General features: G+C 44.1%; 1 protein-coding gene across 1 annotated transcript in view; it reads right to left on the bottom strand.

Annotated features, from left to right (window-relative positions):
* The window catches only part of LOC139536358 (semaphorin-3D-like), a 151985-nt gene that overhangs the window by 15173 nt on the left and 115415 nt on the right, over nucleotides 1-21397 (bottom strand). The window contains exons 11-12 of the mRNA XM_071336831.1: nucleotides 12227-12371; nucleotides 8592-8814 (exon numbers count right to left, since the gene is read on the bottom strand). Of these exons, the coding sequence (XP_071192932.1) occupies nucleotides 8592-8814; nucleotides 12227-12371 (368 nt within the window). The remainder of the gene's footprint in view (nucleotides 1-8591; nucleotides 8815-12226; nucleotides 12372-21397) is intronic.

The following is a 21397-nucleotide window of genomic DNA, read 5'->3' as shown; positions in this document are numbered from 1 at the left end:
TGGGTTAAAAGTTCCTATGTTATAGCAACCACCCTGTCTGACCAACCTGCCTGACTAACCACCCTGCCTGACTAACCACCCTGACTGACTAACCACCCTGACTGACTAACCACCCTGCCTGACTAACCACCCTGCCCGACTGACCACCCTGCCTGAATAACCACCCAGCCTGACTAACCACCCTGCCTGACTAACCACCCTGCCTGATGAACTAACCACCCTGCCTGACTAACCACCCTGGCTGACTTACCACCCTGCCTGACCAACCTGCCTGACTGACTAACCACCCTGTCTGACCACCATGCCTGATGAACTAACCACCCTGCCTGACTAACCACCCTGCCTGACTAACCACCCTGCCTGAACAACCACCCTGCCTGACTAACCTCCCTGCCTGACTAACCACCCTGCCTGACTAACCACCCTGCCTGACTAACCACCCTGTCTGACCACCCTGCCTGATGAACGAACCACCCTGCCTGAAAAACCACCCTGCCTGACTAACCACTCTGCCTGACTAACCACTCTGCCTGAACCACCACCCTGTCTGACCACCCTGCCTGATGAACAACCACCCAGCCTGAATAACCACCCAGCCTGAATAACCACCCTGCCTGACTAACCACCCTGCCTGAATAACCACCCTGCCTGACTAACCACCCTGCCTGACGAACCACTCCTCCTGACTGTGTGCTTCATGCATTGATGCTGTGGTGTGACCGTTACATAGTAGCATTGTCTAGTGTGTGTGCATGTGTGTGTACATGTTTGTTTGTGTGCGAGTGTGTGTGTACATGTTTGTTAAGTTAAGTTGTGTATTTGTGTGTACATGTTTGTTAAGTAAAATTGTGTGTGTCGGCCCAAACTAAACTCATGAACAGGGATAACAGGGTAGTGTGTGATTTCTGACTTTTTAATATTTAACCTCAAGGGGTGACTAGAGGTCATGGCTAGGGTCCCACTAAGAGGAGAGCCTTCAGACAGAGAGCTCAGCTATCTACCTCAGCTTGATGAATCACTCCGTGTCTAGGTGCTAATGCTACTAAATCACGGGATTCCATTCATCTCACCAGACAATGGGCTTGTCTTGATTAGCCACACTCTTAATACGGACACGATTCACTATGCCTTAATTCAAGTGATGAGAATCTCAATGGAAAATCCTCAAAACTGAAGCCTGTTGATCTGATGAAGCCTACCTACAGTAGAGTCTGGACTCTGAGTTCCACCAGGGGTCAGGCAGAGAGGTTTGAATGGCAGAGTGCTGGGCTATGGAACAGTGATCACACTAAGGTCAGGTGGGCCGTTGGAGCCTAGCATGGCCTGGTTCATCAGTCTCAGACATAGATTAGTTGTTGAGCCACAGGAAAGTTCCCACGGTAACCCTTTCCCCAAGATAATGACTCCCCGCCCTGGGACCATCCTGACATTATCATGAAGAACCAACACTGCCAGGCTTGTGTGTGTGTGTGTGTGTGTGGGAGTGTGTGTGTGTGTGTGTGTGTGTGTGGTGTGTGTGTGTCTTGAACTTTACCCTATTCTAAGTGAATCATTTTAAGACAGACACCCCTCTGCAAACACACTCTGCACACACTCTCTACACACACACTCTGCAAACACACTCTGCACACACACACACTCTGTACACACACCCCCACTCTACACACACACACACACTCTACACACAGACACTCTACACACATGTTAACTGTATATGTTATGTATGTATACAGTGGGGAGAACAAGTATTTGATACACTGCCGATTTTGCAGGTTTTCCTACTTACAAAGCATGTAGAGGTCTGTAATTTTTATCATAGGTACACTTCAACTATGAGAGACGGAATCTAAAACAAAAAAACAGAAAATCACATTGTATGATTTTTAAGTAATTAATTTGCATTTTATTGCATGACATAAGTATTTGATACATCAGAAAAGCAGAACTTAATATTTGGTAGAGAAACCTTTGTTTGCAATTACAGAGATCATACGTTTCCTGTAGTTCTTGACTAGGTTTGCACACACTGCAGCAGGGATTTTGGCCCACTCCTCCCTACAGATCATCTCCAGGTCCTTCAGGTTTCGGGGCTGTCGCTGGGCAATACGGACTTTCAGCTCCCTCCAAAGATTTTCTATTGGGTTCAGGTCTGGAGACTGGCTAGGCCACTCCAGGACCTTGAGATGCTTCTTACGGAGCCACTCCTTAGTTGCCCTGGCTGTGTGTTTTGGGTCGTTGTCATGCTGGAAGACCCAGCCATGACCCATCTTCAATGCTCTTACTGAGGGAAGGAGGTTGTTGGCCAAGATCTCGCGATACATGACCCCATCCATCCTCTCCTCAATACAGTGCAGTCGTCCTGTCCCCTTTGCAGAAAAGCATCCCCAAAGAATGATGTTTCCACCTCCATGCTTCACGGTTGGGATGGTGTTCTTGGGGTTGTACTCATCCTTCTTCTTCCTCCAAACACGGTGAGTGGAGTTTAGAGCAAAAAGCTCTATTTTTGTCTCATCAGACCACATGACCTTCTCCCATTCCTCCTCTGGATCATCCAGATGGTCATTGGCAAACTTCAGACGGGCCTGGACATGCGCTGGCTTGAGCAGGGGGACCTTGCGTACGCTGCAGGATTTTAATCCATGACGGCGTAGTGTGTTACTAATGGTTTTCTTTGAGACTGTGGTCCCAGCTCTCTTCAGGTCATTGACCAGGTCCTGTCGTGTAGTTCTGGGCTGATCCCACACCTTCCTCATGATCATTGATGCCCCACGAGGTGAGATCTTGCATGGAGCCCCAGACCGAGGGTGATTGACCGTCATCTTGAACTTCTTCCATTTTCTAATAATTGCGCCAACAGTTGTTGCCTTCTCACCAAGCTGCTTGCCTATTGTCCTGTAGCCCATCCCAGCCTTGTGCAGGTCTACAATTCTATCCCTGATGTCCTTACACAGCTCTCTGGTCATGGCCATTGTGGAGAGGTTGGAGTCTGTTTGATTGAGTGTGTGGACAGGTGTCTTTTATACTGGTAACGAGTTCAAACAGGTGCAGTTAATACAGGTAATGAGTGGAGAACAGGAGGGCTTCTTAAAGAAAAACTAACAGGTCTGTGAGAGACGGAATTCTTACTGGTTGGTAGGTGATCAAATACTTACGTCATGCAATAAAATGCAAATGAATTACTTAAAAATCATACAATGTAATTTTCTGGATTTTTGTTTTAGATTCCGTCTCTCACAGTTGAAGTGTACCTATGATAAAAATTACAGACCTCTACATGCTTTGTAAGTAGGAAAACCTGTAAAATCGGCAGTGTATCAAATACTTGTTCTCCCCACTGTATATGTACAGTACCTGTCAAAGGTTTGGACACACCTACTCATTCAAGGGTTTTTCTATATTTTTACTATTTTCTATAATAGTGAAGACATCAAAACTATGAAATAACACATATGGAATCATGTAGTAAACAAAAAAGTGTTAAACAGAGATTCTTCAAAATATATTTTATATTTCGGATTCTTCCAATAGCCACCCTTTGCCTCGATGACAGCTTTGCACACTCTAGGCATTCTCTCAACCAGCTTCACCTGGAATGCTTTTCCAACAGTCTTGAAGGAGTTCCCACATATGCTGAGCACTTGTTAGCTGCTTTTCTTTCACTCTGTGGTCCGACTCATCCCCAACCATCTCAATTGGGTTGAGGTTGGGTGATTGTGGAGGCCAGGTCATCTGATGCAGCACTCCATCACTCTCCTTCTTGATCAAATAGCCCTTACACAGCCTGGATAAGTGTTGGGTCATTGTCCTGTTGAAAAACAAATAATCGTCCCACTAAGCCCAAACCAGATGGATGGCGTGTCGCTGCAGAATACTGTGGTAGCCATGCTGGTTAAGTGTGCCTTGAATTCTAAATAAATCACAGACAGTGTCACCAGCAAAGCACCCCCACACCATCACACCACCTCCTCCATGTTTTACCGTGGCAAAGATACAGAGGTTGGAACCAAAAATCTCAAATTTGGACTCATCAGACCAAAGGACAAATTTCCACTGGTCTAATGTCCATTGCTCATGTTTCTTGGCCCAAGCAAGTCTCTTCTTATTGGTGTACTTTAGTAGTGGTTTCTTTGCAGCAATTTGACATGAAGGCCTGATTCAGACAGTCTCCTCTGAACAGTTGATGTTGAGATGTGTCTGTTACTTGAACTCTGTGAAGCATTTATTTGGACAGCAATCTCGGAGGCTGGTAACTCTAATGAACTTGTCCTCTGCAGCAGAGGTAACTTTGTGTCTTCCTTTCCTGTGGCGGTCATCATGAGAGCCAGTTTCATCATAGCGCTTGATGCTTTTTGCGACTGAAGAAACTTTCAAAGTTCTTGAAATTTTCCGTATTGACTGACCTTCATGTCTTAAAGTAATGATGGACTGTCGTTTCTCTTTGCTTATTTGAGCTTTTCTTGCCATAATATGGACTTGGTCTTTTACCAAATAGGACTATCTTCTGTTTACCCCCCTACCTTGTCACAACACAACTGATTGGCTCAAACGCATTAAGAAGGAAAGAAATTCCCCAAATGAACTTTTAAGAAAGCACACCTTCTTAATTGAAATGCATTCCAGGTGACTACCTCATGAAGCTGGTTGAGAGAATGCCAAGAATGTGCAAAGCTGTCATCAAGGCAAAGGGTGGCTATTTGAATAATTTCAAATATAAAATATATTGAGATTTGTTTAACACTTTTTTTTTGTTACTACATGATTCCATATGTGTTATTTCATAGTTTTGATGTCTTCGCTGTTATTCCACAATATAGAAAATAGTAAAAATAAAGAAAAACCCTTGAATGAGTAGGTGTCCTAAAACTTTTGACTGCTCCTGTATGTGTATTATTGTACTGCTCTAGGGATGTAATTATTGTTTGGATAACCTTATTTACTATTATGTATTGATTTCACTCTTTACGGGATGAGCAATGCAGAGAACACCAGAAGAAGAATGATCACTGAATTACCACAGTGAATTATTGTAATGTTTGTTTTTGTATCAATAAATCCCATAAGGGATCAAATTAAATTGCATTAGTCACATGTGCCGAATAAAACAGGTGTAGACCTTACAGTGAATTTCATACTAACAAGCCCTTAACCAACAACGCAGTTCAAGAAATAGAGCTACGAAAAATGAGATGGGTTGCCATCTGACACAAAAATACAATTTCATTCATTTTATTCATTAATTCACACAGCTCTGCACACACACTCTCCACACACACTCTCCACACACACTCTCCACACACACTCTCCACACACAACTCTCCACACACAGCTCTCCACACACAGCTCTCCACACACAGCTCTCCACACACAGCTCTCCACACACAACTCTCCACACACAACTCTCCACACACAGCTCTCCACACAGCTCTCCACACACAACTCTCCACACACAGCTCTCCACACAGCTCTCCACACACAGCTCTCCACACGGTGTGCTGAGGACAAAACGAACAGCTCCTAGAGGTGACAGGGACTGGGTAAAGGAACCCGGTAGTGTCAGGGTGTAACAGTTGCTAGTGCAACTCGGGGTGCCACTATTAAATCCTCATTTAGATTTCTAACTCACATAGGGTCTGTTTATTGCCCTGTTTCTCCAGGCTACTACAGGGTTACCAAGGAACTGCTACACCATGTAGCCTGGAGAGTGAGCAAACTCTCTTTCCAATCTTGTTGTGTGTGTAGTCAAGTCGTGTTGTTTTGGTTTTGGTTGCTTGTAACCGATGGTGACCAGCCAGCATAAAGTAGACCTTCCCAAAACCATTATCATCTCACTGAGAGTAAATAGACTGAGAGATTAGTCTCAGTCCCCTCTCTACTGTTGGTATCAGTCCCCTCTCTACTGTTGGTATCGGTCCCCTCTCTACTGTTGGTATCGGTCCCCTCTCTACTGTTGGTATCGGTCCCCTCTCTACTGTTGGTATCGGTCCCCTCTCTCCTGTTGGTATCGGTCCACTCTCTCCTGTTGGTATCAGTCCCCTCTCTACTGTTGGTATCAGTCCCCTCTCTACTGTTGGTATCAGTCCCCTCTCTCCTGTTGGTATCAGTCCCCTCTCTACTGTTGGTATCAGTCCCCTCTCTACTGTTGGTATCAGTCCCCTCTCTACTGTTGGTATCAGTCCCCTCTCTACTGTTGGTATCAGTCCCCTCTCTACTGTTGGTATCAGTCCCCTCTCTACTGTTGGTATCAGTCCCCTCTCTACTGTTGGTATCAGTCCCCTCTCTACTGTTGGTATCAGTCCCCTCTCTACTGTTGGTATCAGTCCCCTCTCTACTGTTGGTATCAGTCCCCTCTCTACTGTTGGTATCAGTCCCCTCTCTACTGTTGGTATCAGTCCACTCTCTCCTGTTGGTATCAGTCCCCTCTCTCCTGTTGGTATCAGTCCCCTCTCTACTGTTGGTATCAGTCCCCTCTCTACTGTTGGTATCAGTCCCCTCTCTCTACTGTTGGTATCAGTCCCCTCTCTACTGTTGGTATCAGTCCACTCTCTCCTGTTGGTATCAGTCCCCTCTCTCCTGTTGGTATCAGTCCCCTCTCTACTGTTGGTATCAGTCCCCTCTCTACTGTTGGTATCAGTCCACTCTCTACTGTTGGTATCAGTCCCCTCTCTACTGTTGGTATCAGTCCCCTCTCTACTGTTGGTATCAGTCCCCTCTCTACTGTTGGTATCAGTCCCCTCTCTACTGTTGGTATCAGTCCCCTCTCTCTACTGTTGGTATCAGTCCCCTCTCTACTGTTGGTATCAGTCCACTCTCTCCTGTTGGTATCAGTCCCCTCTCTACTGTTGGTATCAGTCCCCTCTCTACTGTTGGTATCAGTCCCCTCTCTACTGTTGGTATCAGTCCCCTCTCTCTACTGTTGGTATCAGTCCCCTCTCTACTGTTGGTATCAGTCCACTCTCTCCTGTTGGTATCAGTCCCCTCTCTCCTGTTGGTATCAGTCCCCTCTCTACTGTTGGTATCAGTCCCCTCTCTACTGTTGGTATCAGTCCCCTCTCTCTACTGTTGGTATCAGTCCCCTCTCTACTGTTGGTATCAGTCCCCTCTCTCCTGTTGGTATCAGTCCCCTCTCTCCTGTTGGTATCAGTCCCCTCTCTACTGTTGGTATCAGTCCACTCTCTACTGTTGGTATCAGTCCCCTCTCTACTGTTGGTATCAGTCCCCTCTCTACTGTTGGTATCAGTCCCCTCTCTACTGTTGGTATCAGTCCCCTCTCTACTGTTGGTATCAGTCCCCTCTCTCTACTGTTGGTATCAGTCCCCTCTCTACTGTTGGTATCAGTCCACTCTCTCCTGTTGGTATCAGTCCCCTCTCTCCTGTTGGTATCAGTCCCCTCTCTACTGTTGGTATCAGTCCCCTCTCTACTGTTGGTATCAGTCCCCTCTCTCCTGTTGGTATCAGTCCCCTCTCTACTGTTGGTATCAGTCCCCTCTCTACTGTTGGTATCAGTCCACTCTCTCCTGTTGGTATCAGTCCCCTCTCTCCTGTTGGTATCAGTCCCCTCTCTACTGTTGGTATCAGTCCCCTCTCTACTGTTGGTATCAGTCCACTCTCTACTGTTGGTATCAGTCCACTCTCTCCTGTTGGTATCAGTCCCCTCTCTCCTGTTGGTATCAGTCCCCTCTCTACTGTTGGTATCAGTCCCCTCTCTACTGTTGGTATCAGTCCACTCTCTCCTGTTGGTATCAGTCCCCTCTCTCCTGTTGGTATCAGTCCCCTCTCTACTGTTGGTATCAGTCCCCTCTCTACTGTTGGTATCAGTCCACTCTCTACTGTTGGTATCAGTCCCCTCTCTACTCTTGGTATCAGTCCCCTCTCTACTGTTGGTATCAGTCCCCTCTCTACTGTTGGTATCAGTCCCCTCTCTACTGTTGGTATCAGTCCCCTCTCTCTACTGTTGGTATCAGTCCCCTCTCTACTGTTGGTATCAGTCCCCTCTCTACTCTTGGTATCAGTCCCCTCTCTACTGTTGGTATCAGTCCCCTCTCTACTGTTGGTATCAGTCCCCTCTCTACTGTTGGTATCAGTCCCCTCTCTCTACTCTTGGTATCAGTCCCCTCTCTACTGTTGGTATCAGTCCCCTCTCTACTGTTGGTATCAGTCCCCTCTCTTCTGCTGGTATCAGTCCCCTCTCTTCTGCTGGTATCTGGTCCGTGTTCACTATGACAGTCTTCTGCTGGTATCTGGTCCGTGTTCACTATGACAGCCTTCTGCTGGTATCTGGTCCGTGTTCACTATGACAGTCTTCTGTTGGTATCTGGTCCGTGTTCACTATGACAGTCTTCTGCTGGTATCTGGTCCGTGTTCACTATGACAGTCTTCTGTTGGTATCTGGTCCATGTTCACTATGGCAGCCTCCTCTCTTACTTGACATGTGCCCAGGTGTATTATATTATACTATCCATCCTCAGTATCCACCCTATCCACTACCACCCTTCGTAGGGTGTAGGGAACACTCTTCACTACTACACTACACCCCAGCCCCACTTTCTCACTGTACCCTTCGTAGGGTGTAGCACGTTCACACACTCTCTTACCTGTGCCCAGGTGTAGGACGTCATACTGCCCATCCTCAGCATCCACCCTATCCACTACCACCCTTCGTAGAGTGTAGGGCACATTGACGCGGGTGAAGACGGGCCGGCGGGTGATTGGAAGGATAGGTTCCCACATCAGCTGGTGACCCCTCATGAAGCTCACTACATCATCAGGGAAGTCACGAGTAGACTTGTGGAGGGGGTCATACGTTTCACTGGGACACTGGGGAAGGAAAATGACAATTAAAGGTTTATTCAAAGATTATTCAAGGATTTTTCAAGGATGAATGCCCAACTTCTAGCCTGCTAGCAGCGGCCCGCCAGCTGTCTAGAGCATATCGGACTGTTAGCTGTATAAATCCATCGGTCAATTTCTTGGGCCACTATTCCTATTTTGCCAATTGGACTGGGCACCTTTACTTCACGGAACCCTACTAATCCATCACGGCTGGTCTGCCGACGGAACCGCACGAGGAGGCTACAACAGACTTCTTCCGTCGCGACGTACCTCTCAGGCCCTTCTGCTAGCTTGCTATCCCCGGCCCGCTAGCTGTCTGAATCGTCGTGTCTCCAGCCAGCCACCCCTATGATCACCCGGCTACACATGCCTATCCCTAATGTCAATACGCCTTATCTATTGCTTTTCTGGTTAGTGATTATTGTCTTATTTCACTGTAGAGTCTCTAGCCCTGTTCAATATGACTTAGCTAACCCTTCACTTCCACCTCCCACACATGTGGTGACATCACCTGGTTTAAATCATGTTTCTAGAGACAATATCTCTCTCATCGTCACTCAATGCCTAGGTTTACCTCCACTGTATTCACATCCTACCATACCTTTGTCTGTACATTATGCCTTGAATCTATTCTATCACACCCAGAAACCTGCTCCTTTTACTCTCTGTTCCGAACGTACTAGACGACCAGTTCTTATAGCCGTTAGCCGGACCCTTATCCTACTCCTCCTCTGTTCCTCTGGTGACGTAGAGGTTAATCCAGGCCCAGTAGTGCCTAGCTCCACTCCCATTCCCCAGGCGTTCTCATTTGTTGACTTCTGTAACCGTAAAAGCCTTGGTTTCATGCGTGTTAACATTAGAAGCCTCCTCCCTAAGTTTGTTTTATTTACTGCCTTAGCACACTCTGCCAACCCAGATGTCCTAGCCGTGTCTGAATCCTGGCTTAGGAAGACCACCAAAAACCCTGAAATTTCCATCCCTAACTATAACATTTTCCGACATGATAGAACTGCCAAAGGGGGCGGAGTGGCAATCTACTGCAGAGTCTACTGCCAAGTCTCTGCTAGGTAAAGCCCCGCCGTATCTTAGTTCACTGGTCACATAGCAGCACCCACCTGCAGCACGCGCTCCAGCAGGTAGATTTCACTGGTCACCCCCAAATCCAATTCCACCTTTGGCTGCCTTTCCTTCCAGTTCTCTGCTGCCAATGGAACAAACTGCAAAAATTGCTGAAGCTGGAGACTCTCCCTCACCAACTTCAAGCACCAGCTATCAGAGCAGCTCACAGATCATTGCACCTGTACATAGCCCATCTGTAAATATCCCATCCAACTACCCCATCCTGCATTTATTTATTTATTTTGCTACTTTGCACCCCAGTATCTCTACTTGCACATTCATCACTCCAGTGTTTAATTGCTATATCATAATTACCTCACCACTATGGCCTATTTTATTGCCTTACCTCCCTTATCTTACCTCATTTGCACACACTGTATATATACTTTATTCCCCCTTTTTCTACTGTATTATTGACTGTACGTTTGTTTATGTGTAACTCTGTGTTGGTGTTTGTGTCGAAATTCTTTGCTTTATCTTGGCCAGGTCACAGTTGTAAATGAGAACTTGTTCTCAACAAGCCTACCTGGTTAAATAAAGGTGAAATAAAAATAACGAAAATAAAGAAAATAAGGAAGGATTATTAAAGGAGTATTAAAGGATTATTCAAGGAGAATTCAAGGATTATTAAAGGAGTATTCAATGAGAATTCAAGGAGTATTCAAGGAGTATTAAAGGAGAATTCAAGGAGAATTCAAGGATTATTCAAGGAGTATTAAAGGATTATTCAAGGAGAATTCAAGGATTATTAAAGGAGTATTCAATGAGAATTCAAGGAGTATTCAAGGAGTATTAAAGGAGAATTCAAGGAGAATTCAAGGATTATTCAAGGAGTATTAAAGGATTATTCAAGAATTATTCAATGAGTATTAAAGGAGTATTCAATGAGAATTCAAGGAGTATTCAAGGAGTATTAAATGAGTATTACTTGAGGTCACAGTGACCACAGTGATGACAGATCACAGAGTTATAGTTTGTATTGTTGTTCTGGTTGGATGACTGGTTTTGTTTCATGTTTTATTATTCAAATCAACTTTGATCACAAAATAGACTGTAACACTCAAGCAAAGCACAGCTACTTATATAATCTAAGGAAGGTCATTTAATCTTCAATTGTCAGAGTGGATGTTATTTCCTCCTACCACCCTGGCAAAACAAAATCACTGATATGACAAGCATGAGCATCATGTTGAAGTATGTGGTGTTTAAACTGGCAACAGACCCCTCATTTAAGCTCCTATTATTTCCTTTGAAATGTGGCTGCCATTACTCTCTCTGTGCGTGCTGTTTAGTGACTCAGGGGTTCAAATTACACTGGCGGGTGATGTGAAGCTGTTTCACTTGAATTTTAATCATGTAACCAAAACACTGACGTCCCTGACCCTAGTGATCAACCACTTTCAAGGAACCGTGTGTGTGTGTGTGTGTGTGTGTGTGTGTGTGTGTGTGTGTGTGTGTGTGTGTGTGTGTGTGTGTGTGTGTGTGTGTGTGTGTGTGTGTGTGTGTGTGTGTGTGTGTGTGTGTGTGTGTGTGTGTGTGTGGTGTGTGAGTGTGTGGTGTGTGTGTGTGTGGTGTGTGGTGTGTGGTGTGTGGTGTGTGGTGTGTGGTGTGTGTGTGGTGTGTGTGTGGTGTGTGGTGTGTGTGTGTGTGGTAATCAAGCACATCCAAGGAGCCGCTCCACCGCCTGTCGTGTTCCCTAACAGGGGGACTAGAATAACAGTGAGGTCAAGCCTCTTCCGACAGAGCACTAAAACACATGAAACATTCCCCTGAAGCCTCTGGCTGACAGGTTACCACTTCCCAGGGGAATGCATAGCCGAGGTGTTAAAACAACCGGCCAGCGGTCAGCTTTATCAGCTTGTTTAAATCAACCAGCCAGTGGTCAGATTCCAACAGCTTTAACAACTTGTTTTAATCAACGCACGTGTTGCCTGTCTGTCCGCCTGTCTGTCCGCTTGTCTGTCCGCCTGCTTGTATGCCTGTCTGCCACCAGATCGAGATTCAAATACTTTATGAAACCTTTCAAATATTTTGAGAGTTTCCTTAAGCTCGCCTGGAGTGCCAGGGGAGCGGGGTTTACACTTTTGGGACTTTTCGATTGGTTCTGTTGTAAAATGCTAGCTCAATCAAGCACAGCTAATGTTTTTTTTTTTAATGATTTGTCAATCTGGGTGCCTGCCTGTCTCTCTTTCTGCTTGCTTCCCTATCTTTCTGTCTGTCTGTCTGTCTGTCTGTCCATCCGTATGTCCGTCACTTCCATCCCTGCTGAGAAACTCACAGTGCCAGGTCGTGGATATGGGATCCTCCCCTTGTACTCCACCCAGCGGTAGTCGGGCCCTTCCTTATGGGCGAACGGACCGTTGAAGGCTGCCCTGATAGAGGCCATGGAGTAGACACACACTGCTGACCCTCTGAAAACAGAACTAGGGGAGAGAAGAGACAGAGAGGGAGGTTACAATGCTGAGAAGAGGAGAGGAGAGAAGAGAGAGAGAGGAGAGGAGAGAAGTGAGAGAGGTGAAGGGTACAATGCTGAAGAAAGGAGAGGAGAGAAGATAGGACAGGAAAGAGACAGAGAGAGAGAGGGGAGAGAGAAGGGGAGATAGGAAAGGAAAGAGACAGAGAGAGAGGGGGAGAGGGGAGATAGAAATAAGGAAAGAAAGAGAGAGAGAGCAGGGAGAGGAAGGTGGAGAGGGTAAGAAAGTGTTAACATGTATCCGGGTGGGTTACAATAACACATCCAACAGGGCCTCTCCACCCCTGACCCCTCAATAACCCCTGGGGTCACTGCAGCGCTGGGACGGGAGCGTGCACGTGTCAGGGGATGGAAGAGTGCACGTGTCAGGCTGATTGGCTGGTTGTTTTGTTAAGGAACTAGAGAACATCCTTTTAACGTGTTTTGGTCTGTTGTCTTTTAGGGAGTTTCTCACTGAGAATCATACATTTCCATTTGTTCACAGATGAAAGGTCTGCAATATAGTGAGAGTGGACTTGCTCTAGTTCTTAAAAGGGGGACTGACAGCGTTTAAGCAACATTAAATATTTTTTACATCTGTTCATATACACACGCAGGAAGAATAAGAATATTTTTTACATTTTCTGACAAACGAGCACTTAGATATGGTCATTTCGTGAATTAATGTAATGTCTGGGAATTACGTACAGTAAGGCATTTGTTAAATTTCTATAGCAACACAGTTTGTCATTTTCCCAATTAATAGACACCGCAATAAATAAAACCTAGTAAAAACATCTGTCTTGTCCAGGGCCGGGGTCGAATGCAGACCGTTGAGCCATAGCCAATCAGAACTACAGTAAGCCTATATGCAACACGGGCCTGCCATCGTTCAATTTCAACTGGACCGTGTGTTTACAGGAAGTAAACAACAGCACGACTTTAGATCATTAGAACTCATTTACCAAAATACACCTGAATGAATTTCTGAAAATATGTAAAACACCACAGGAGTCCTCTTACATTTGGGAACTTACCAGTCCTATTGATCAAACAACCATGGAAAGGTAGGCTCTCTCTCCCTCAGTTATGCACATCAACAACACCAAGATCAACAACTAATGTTAGTCAGAGCGAGATGAGATAAAATCTAACGAGGGAACATTAGATAAACCCTCTCAAACTTTTTCTGCTAGTTGGCCGTCAAAATTGCACTGATAAACGATGGGGAATAGAAGCATGCTCGTCCTTCTGCAGCTTGCCTGCCCAAGCATGCTTGTCCCAACCCATGTTTTGATAACGGAATGGGAACTTGCCTGCCTGCCTGCCTGCCAAATTTCTGTCACACCCTGATCTGTTTCACCTGTCCTTGTGCTTGTCTCCACCCCCTCCAGGTGTCACTTATTTTCCCCAGTGTATTTATCCCTGTGTTTCCTGTCTCTCTGTGCCAATTTGTCTTGTACGTTCCAAGTCAACCAGTGTGTTTTCCCCGTACTCCTGCTTCTATTCTCTTTTTGCTAGTCCTCCCGGTTTTGACTCTTGCCTGTTTTCTGACTCTGTACCCGCCTGCCTGACCATTCTGCCTGCCTTGACCACGAGCCTGTCTGCCACTCTGTACCTCCTGGATCTCTGAACTGGTTTTGACCTTCTGCCTGTCCATGACCATTCTCTTGCCTTCCCCTTTTTCGATTGTTAATAAACCTCTTGGACTCTAACCATCTGCCTCTGGGTCTCGCCTTATAATTTCATTGACAACTAAGAGATAGGCTTACTGTGGATACCAGTTGTTTAGCATAGCTAGCAAAGCGTTTCACATTTCTTGCTAGCTAACCAAATGACACCGGCATCTCTAGCTGTGTAGCCCCTGATAAACGATATGAGGGGAAATATTCAGTCACTCCCCCACTTATCCAATGACATGACATCCCAGGGGTGTCAAACACAATAAGCACACGGGGCCGTATTGAAGGGGAAAAAAACAACAATGAATTTGCAGGCCAGACAGCCTATTCGTTTTTCACAACAAACAAAAAAACATGCAACTGCGTCCAAAACTGGCCAAATATGGTTCTTTAAAATGTACACGTATGTACATAGTACATAGCAGTTTAACATATCAAATCAAATCAAGTTTATTTTATATAGCCCTTCGTACATCAGCTAATATCTCGCAGTGCTGTACAGAAACCCAGCCTAAAACCCCAAACAGCAAGCAATGCAGGTGTAGAAGCACGGTGGCTAGGAAAAACTCCCTAGAAAGGCCAAAACCTAGGAAGAAACCTAGAGAGGAACCAGGCTATGAGGGGTGGCCAGTCCTCATCTGGCTGTGCCCGGGTGGAGATTATAACAGAACATGGCCAAGATGTTCAAATGTTCATAAATGACCAGCAGGGTCAAATAATAATCAGGAGTAAATGTCAGTTGGCTTTTCATAGCCACTGGTGTGGTCCAACATATTAAAACAAAAGAAGAAAGAAACAATATGTTTCCAGCCTTTGCTGCTATCTGCTTGCAGATATAATGCGATTCTAATCAAAAGGTATTTAATAACTCCAAATAACAAAAACGTTAGCTATAGGTTGTTGTAACATTTCAACTTAAAACATGTTCTGCCTTTTTTTTTGCACGGCGTGGATCACTGGTGTTGTTGAATACAGCATTACTGGTGTGGTTGAATACAGCATTACTCTATGGATCACTGGTGTGGTTGAATACAGCATTACTCTATGGATCACTGGTGTGGTTGAATACAGCATTACTCTATAGATCACTGGTGTGGTTGAATACAGCATTACTGGTGTGGTTGAATACAGCATTACTCTATGGATCACTGGTGTTGTTGAATACAGCATTACTCTATGGATCACTGGTGTGGTTGAATACAGCATTACTCTATGGATCACTGGTGTGGTTGAATACAGCATTACTGGTGTTGTTGAATACAGCATTACTCTATAGATCACTGGTGTGGTTGAATACAGCATTACTGGTGTGGTTGAATACAGCATTACTCTATGGATCACTGGTGTTGTTGAATACAGCATTACTCTATGGATCACTGGTGTGGTTGAATACAGCATTACTCTATAGATCACCGGTGTGGTTGAATACAGCATTACTCTATAGATCACTGGTGTGGTTGAATACAGCATTACTGGTGTGGTTGAATACAGCATTACTCTATGGATCACTGGTGTTGTTGAATACAGCATTACTCTATAGATCACTGGTGTGGTTGAATACAGCATTACTGGTGTGGTTGAATAGAGCATTACTCTATGGATCACTGGTGTTGTTGAATACAGCATTACTCTATGGATCACTGGTGTTGTTGAATACAGCATTACTCTATGGATCACTGGTGTGGTTGAATACAGCATTACTCTATGGATCACTGGTGTTGTTGAATACAGCATTACTGGTGTGGTTGAATACAGAATTACTCTATGGATCACTGGTGTGGTTGAATACAGCATTACTGGTGTGGTTGAATACAGCATTACTCTATGGATCACTGGTGTGGTTGAATACAGCATTACTGGTGTGGTTGAATACAGCATTACTCTATGGATCACTGGTGTTGTTGAATACAGCATTACTCTATGGATCACTGGTGTGGTTGAATACAGCATTACTGGTGTGGTTGAATACAGCATTACTCTATGGATCACTGGTGTGGTTGAATACAGCATTACTCTATAGATCACTGGTGTGGTTGAATACAGCATTACTCTATAGATCACTGGTGTGGTTGAATACAGCATTACTGGTGTGGTTGAATACAGCATTACTCTATGGATCACTGGTGTGGTTGAATACAGCATTACTGGTGTGGTTGAATACAGCATTACTCTATGGATCACTGGTGTGGTTGAATACAGCATTACTCTATGGATCACTGGTGTGGTTGAATACAGCATTACTCTATGGATCACTGGTGTGGTTGAATACAGCATTACTCTATAGATCACTGGTGTTGTTGAATACAGCATCACTGGTGTGGTTGAATACAGCATTACTCTATGGATCACTGGTGTTGTTGAATACAGCATTACTGGTGTGGTTGAATACAGCATTACTGGTGTGGTTGAATACAGCATTAGTCTATGGATCACTGGTGTGGTTGAATACAGCATTACTCTATAGATCACTGGTGTTGTTGAATACAGCATTACTCTATAGATCACTGGTGTGGTTGAATACAGCATTACTGGTGTGGTTGAATACAGCATTACTCTATAGATCACTGGTGTTGTTGAATACAGCATTACTGGTGTGGTTGAATACAGCATTACTCTATAGATCACTGGTGTTGTTGAATACAGCATTACTCTATAGATCACTGGTGTGGTTGAATACAGCATTACTGGTGTGGTTGAATACAGCATTACTCTATGGATCACTGGTATGGTTGAATACAGCATTACTCTATGGATCACTGGTGTGGTTGAATACAGCATTACTCTATGGATCACTGGTATGGTTGAATACAGCATTACTCTATGGATCACTGGTGTGGTTGAATACAGCATTACTGGTGTGGTTGAATACAGCATTACTCTATGGATCACTGGTGTGGTTGAATACAGCATTACTCTATGGATCACTGGTGTGGTTGAATACAGCATTACTGGTGTGGTTGAATACAGCATTACTGGTGTTGTTGAATACAGCATTACTCTATGGATCACTGGTGTGGTTGAATACAGCATTACTCTATGGATCACTGGTGTTGTTGAATACAGCATTACTGGTGTGGTTGAATACAGCATTACTCTATGGATCACTGGTGTGGTTGAATACAGCATTACTCTATAGATCACTGGTGTGGTTGAATACAGCATTACTCTATGGATCACTGGTGTGGTTGAATACAGCATTACTCTATGGATCACTGGTGTGGTTGAATACAGCATTACTGTTGTGGTTGAATACAGCATTACTCTATGGATCACTGGTGTTGTTGAATAGAGCATTACTCTATGGATCACTGGTGTGGTTGAATACAGCATTACTGGTGTGGTTGAATACAGCATTACTCTATGGATCACTGGTGTGGTTGAATACAGCATTACTCTATGGATCACTGGTGTTGTTGAATACAGCATTACTCTATGGATCACTGGTATGGTTGAATACAGCATTACTCTATGGATCACTGGTGTTGTTGAATACAGCATTACTCTATGGATCACTGGTATGGTTGAATACAGCATTACTCTATGGATCACTGGTATGGTTGAATACAGCATTACTCTATGGATCACTGGTGTTGTTGAATACAGCATTACTCTATGGATCACTGGTGTGGTTGAATACAGCATTACTCTATGGATCACTGGTGTGGTTGAATACAGCATTACTCTATGGATCACTGGTGTTGTTGAATACAGCATTACTCTATGGATCACTGGTGTGGTTGAATACAGCATTACTGGTGTGGTTGAATACAGCATTACTCTATGGATCACTGGTGTGGTTGAATACAGCATTACTCTATGGATCACTGGTGTTGTTGAATACAGCATTACTCTATGGATCACTGGTGTGGTTGAATACAGCATTACTGGTGTGGTTGAATACAGCATTACTCTATGGATCACTGGTGTGGTTGAATATAGCATTACTGGTGTGGTTGAATACAGCATTACTCTATGGATCACTGGTGTTGTTGAATACAGCATTACTCTATGGATCACTGGTGTGGTTGAATACAGCATTACTCTATGGATCACTGGTGTGGTTGAATACAGCATTACTGGTGTGGTTGAATACAGCATTACTCTATGGATCACTGGTGTGGTTGAATACAGCATTACTCTATGGATCACTGGTGTGGTTGAATACAGCATTACTCTATGGATCACTGGTGTGGTTGAATACAGCATTACTGGTGTGGTTGAATACAGCATTACTCTATGGATCACTGGTGTGGTTGAATACAGCATCACTGGTGTGGTTAAATACAGCATTACTCTATGGTTCACTGGTGTGGTTGAATACAGCATTACTCTATGGATCACTGGTGTGGTTGAATACAGCATTACTCTATGGATCACTGGTGTGGTTGAATACAGCATCACTGGTGTGGTTGAATACAGCATTACTCTATGGATCACTGGTGTGGTTGAATACAGCATTACTCTATGGATCACTGGTGTGGTTGAATACAGCATTACTCTATGGATCACTGGTGTTGTTGAATACAGCATTACTCTATGGATCACTGGTGTGGTTGAATACAGCATTACTCTATGGATCACTGGTGTTGTTGAATACAGCATTACTGGTGTGGTTGAATACAGAATTACTCTATGGATCACTGGTGTGGTTGAATACAGCATTACTGGTGTGGTTGAATACAGCATTACTCTATGGATCACTGGTGTGGTTGAATACAGCATTACTGGTGTGGTTGAATACAGCATTACTCTATGGATCACTGGTGTTGTTGAATACAGCATTACTCTATGGATCACTGGTGTGGTTGAATACAGCATTACTGGTGTGGTTGAATACAGCATTACTCTATGGATCACTGGTGTGGTTGAATACAGCATTACTCTATAGATCACTGGTGTGGTTGAATACAGCATTACTCTATAGATCACTGGTGTGGTTGAATACAGCATTACTGGTGTGGTTGAATACAGCATTACTCTATGGATCACTGGTGTGGTTGAATACAGCATTACTGGTGTGGTTGAATACAGCATTACTCTATGGATCACTGGTGTGGTTGAATACAGCATTACTCTATGGATCACTGGTGTGGTTGAATACAGCATTACTCTATGGATCACTGGTGTGGTTGAATACAGCATTACTCTATAGATCACTGGTGTTGTTGAATACAGCATCACTGGTGTGGTTGAATACAGCATTACTCTATGGATCACTGGTGTTGTTGAATACAGCATTACTGGTGTGGTTGAATACAGCATTACTGGTGTGGTTGAATACAGCATTAGTCTATGGATCACTGGTGTGGTTGAATACAGCATTACTCTATAGATCACTGGTGTTGTTGAATACAGCATTACTCTATAGATCACTGGTGTGGTTGAATACAGCATTACTGGTGTGGTTGAATACAGCATTACTCTATAGATCACTGGTGTTGTTGAATACAGCATTACTGGTGTGGTTGAATACAGCATTACTCTATAGATCACTGGTGTTGTTGAATACAGCATTACTCTATAGATCACTGGTGTGGTTGAATACAGCATTACTGGTGTGGTTGAATACAGCATTACTCTATGGATCACTGGTATGGTTGAATACAGCATTACTCTATGGATCACTGGTGTGGTTGAATACAGCATTACTCTATGGATCACTGGTATGGTTGAATACAGCATTACTCTATGGATCACTGGTGTGGTTGAATACAGCATTACTGGTGTGGTTGAATACAGCATTACTCTATGGATCACTGGTGTGGTTGAATACAGCATTACTCTATGGATCACTGGTGTGGTTGAATACAGCATTACTGGTGTGGTTGAATACAGCATTACTGGTGTTGTTGAATACAGCATTACTCTATGGATCACTGGTGTGGTTGAATACAGCATTACTCTATGGATCACTGGTGTTGTTGAATACAGCATTACTGGTGTGGTTGAATACAGCATTACTCTATGGATCACTGGTGTGGTTGAATACAGCATTACTCTATAGATCACTGGTGTGGTTGAATACAGCATTACTCTATGGATCACTGGTGTGGTTGAATACAGCATTACTCTATGGATCACTGGTGTGGTTGAATACAGCATTACTGGTGTGGTTGAATACAGCATTACTCTATGGATCACTGGTGTTGTTGAATAGAGCATTACTCTATGGATCACTGGTGTGGTTGAATACAGCATTACTGGTGTGGTTGAATACAGCATTACTCTATGGATCACTGGTGTGGTTGAATACAGCATTACTCTATGGATCACTGGTGTTGTTGAATACAGCATTACTCTATGGATCACTGGTATGGTTGAATACAGCATTACTCTATGGATCACTGGTGTTGTTGAATACAGCATTACTCTATGGATCACTGGTATGGTTGAATACAGCATTACTCTATGGATCACTGGTATGGTTGAATACAGCATTACTCTATGGATCACTGGTGTTGTTGAATACAGCATTACTCTATGGATCACTGGTGTGGTTGAATACAGCATTACTCTATGGATCACTGGTGTGGTTGAATACAGCATTACTCTATGGATCACTGGTGTTGTTGAATACAGCATTACTCTATGGATCACTGGTGTGGTTGAATACAGCATTACTGGTGTGGTTGAATACAGCATTACTCTATGGATCACTGGTGTGGTTGAATACAGCATTACTCTATGGATCACTGGTGTTGTTGAATACAGCATTACTCTATGGATCACTGGTGTGGTTGAATACAGCATTACTGGTGTGGTTGAATACAGCATTACTCTATGAATCACTGGTGTGGTTGAATATAGCATTACTGGTGTGGTTGAATACAGCATTACTCTATGGATCACTGGTGTTGTTGAATACAGCATTACTCTATGGATCACTGGTGTGGTTGAATACAGCATTACTCTATGGATCACTGGTGTGGTTGAATACAGCATTACTGGTGTGGTTGAATACAGCATTACTCTATGGATCACTGGTGTGGTTGAATACAGCATTACTCTATGGATCACTGGTGTGGTTGAATACAGCATTACTCTATGGATCACTGGTGTGGTTGAATACAGCATTACTGGTGTGGTTGAATACAGCATTACTCTATGGATCACTGGTGTGGTTGAATACAGCATCACTGGTGTGGTTAAATACAGCATTACTCTATGGTTCACTGGTGTGGTTGAATACAGCATTACTCTATGGATCACTGGTGTGGTTGAATACAGCATTACTCTATGGATCACTGGTGTGGTTGAATACAGCATCACTGGTGTGGTTGAATACAGCATTACTCTATGGATCACTGGTGTGGTT

This window comes from Salvelinus alpinus, chromosome 12 (assembly GCF_045679555.1).
Source record: "Salvelinus alpinus chromosome 12, SLU_Salpinus.1, whole genome shotgun sequence".
Classification (NCBI taxonomy): Eukaryota; Metazoa; Chordata; class Actinopteri; order Salmoniformes; family Salmonidae; genus Salvelinus; species Salvelinus alpinus.
Note: the sequence above shows the minus strand (reverse complement) of the source record. Positions and strands in the feature narration are given on the sequence as shown.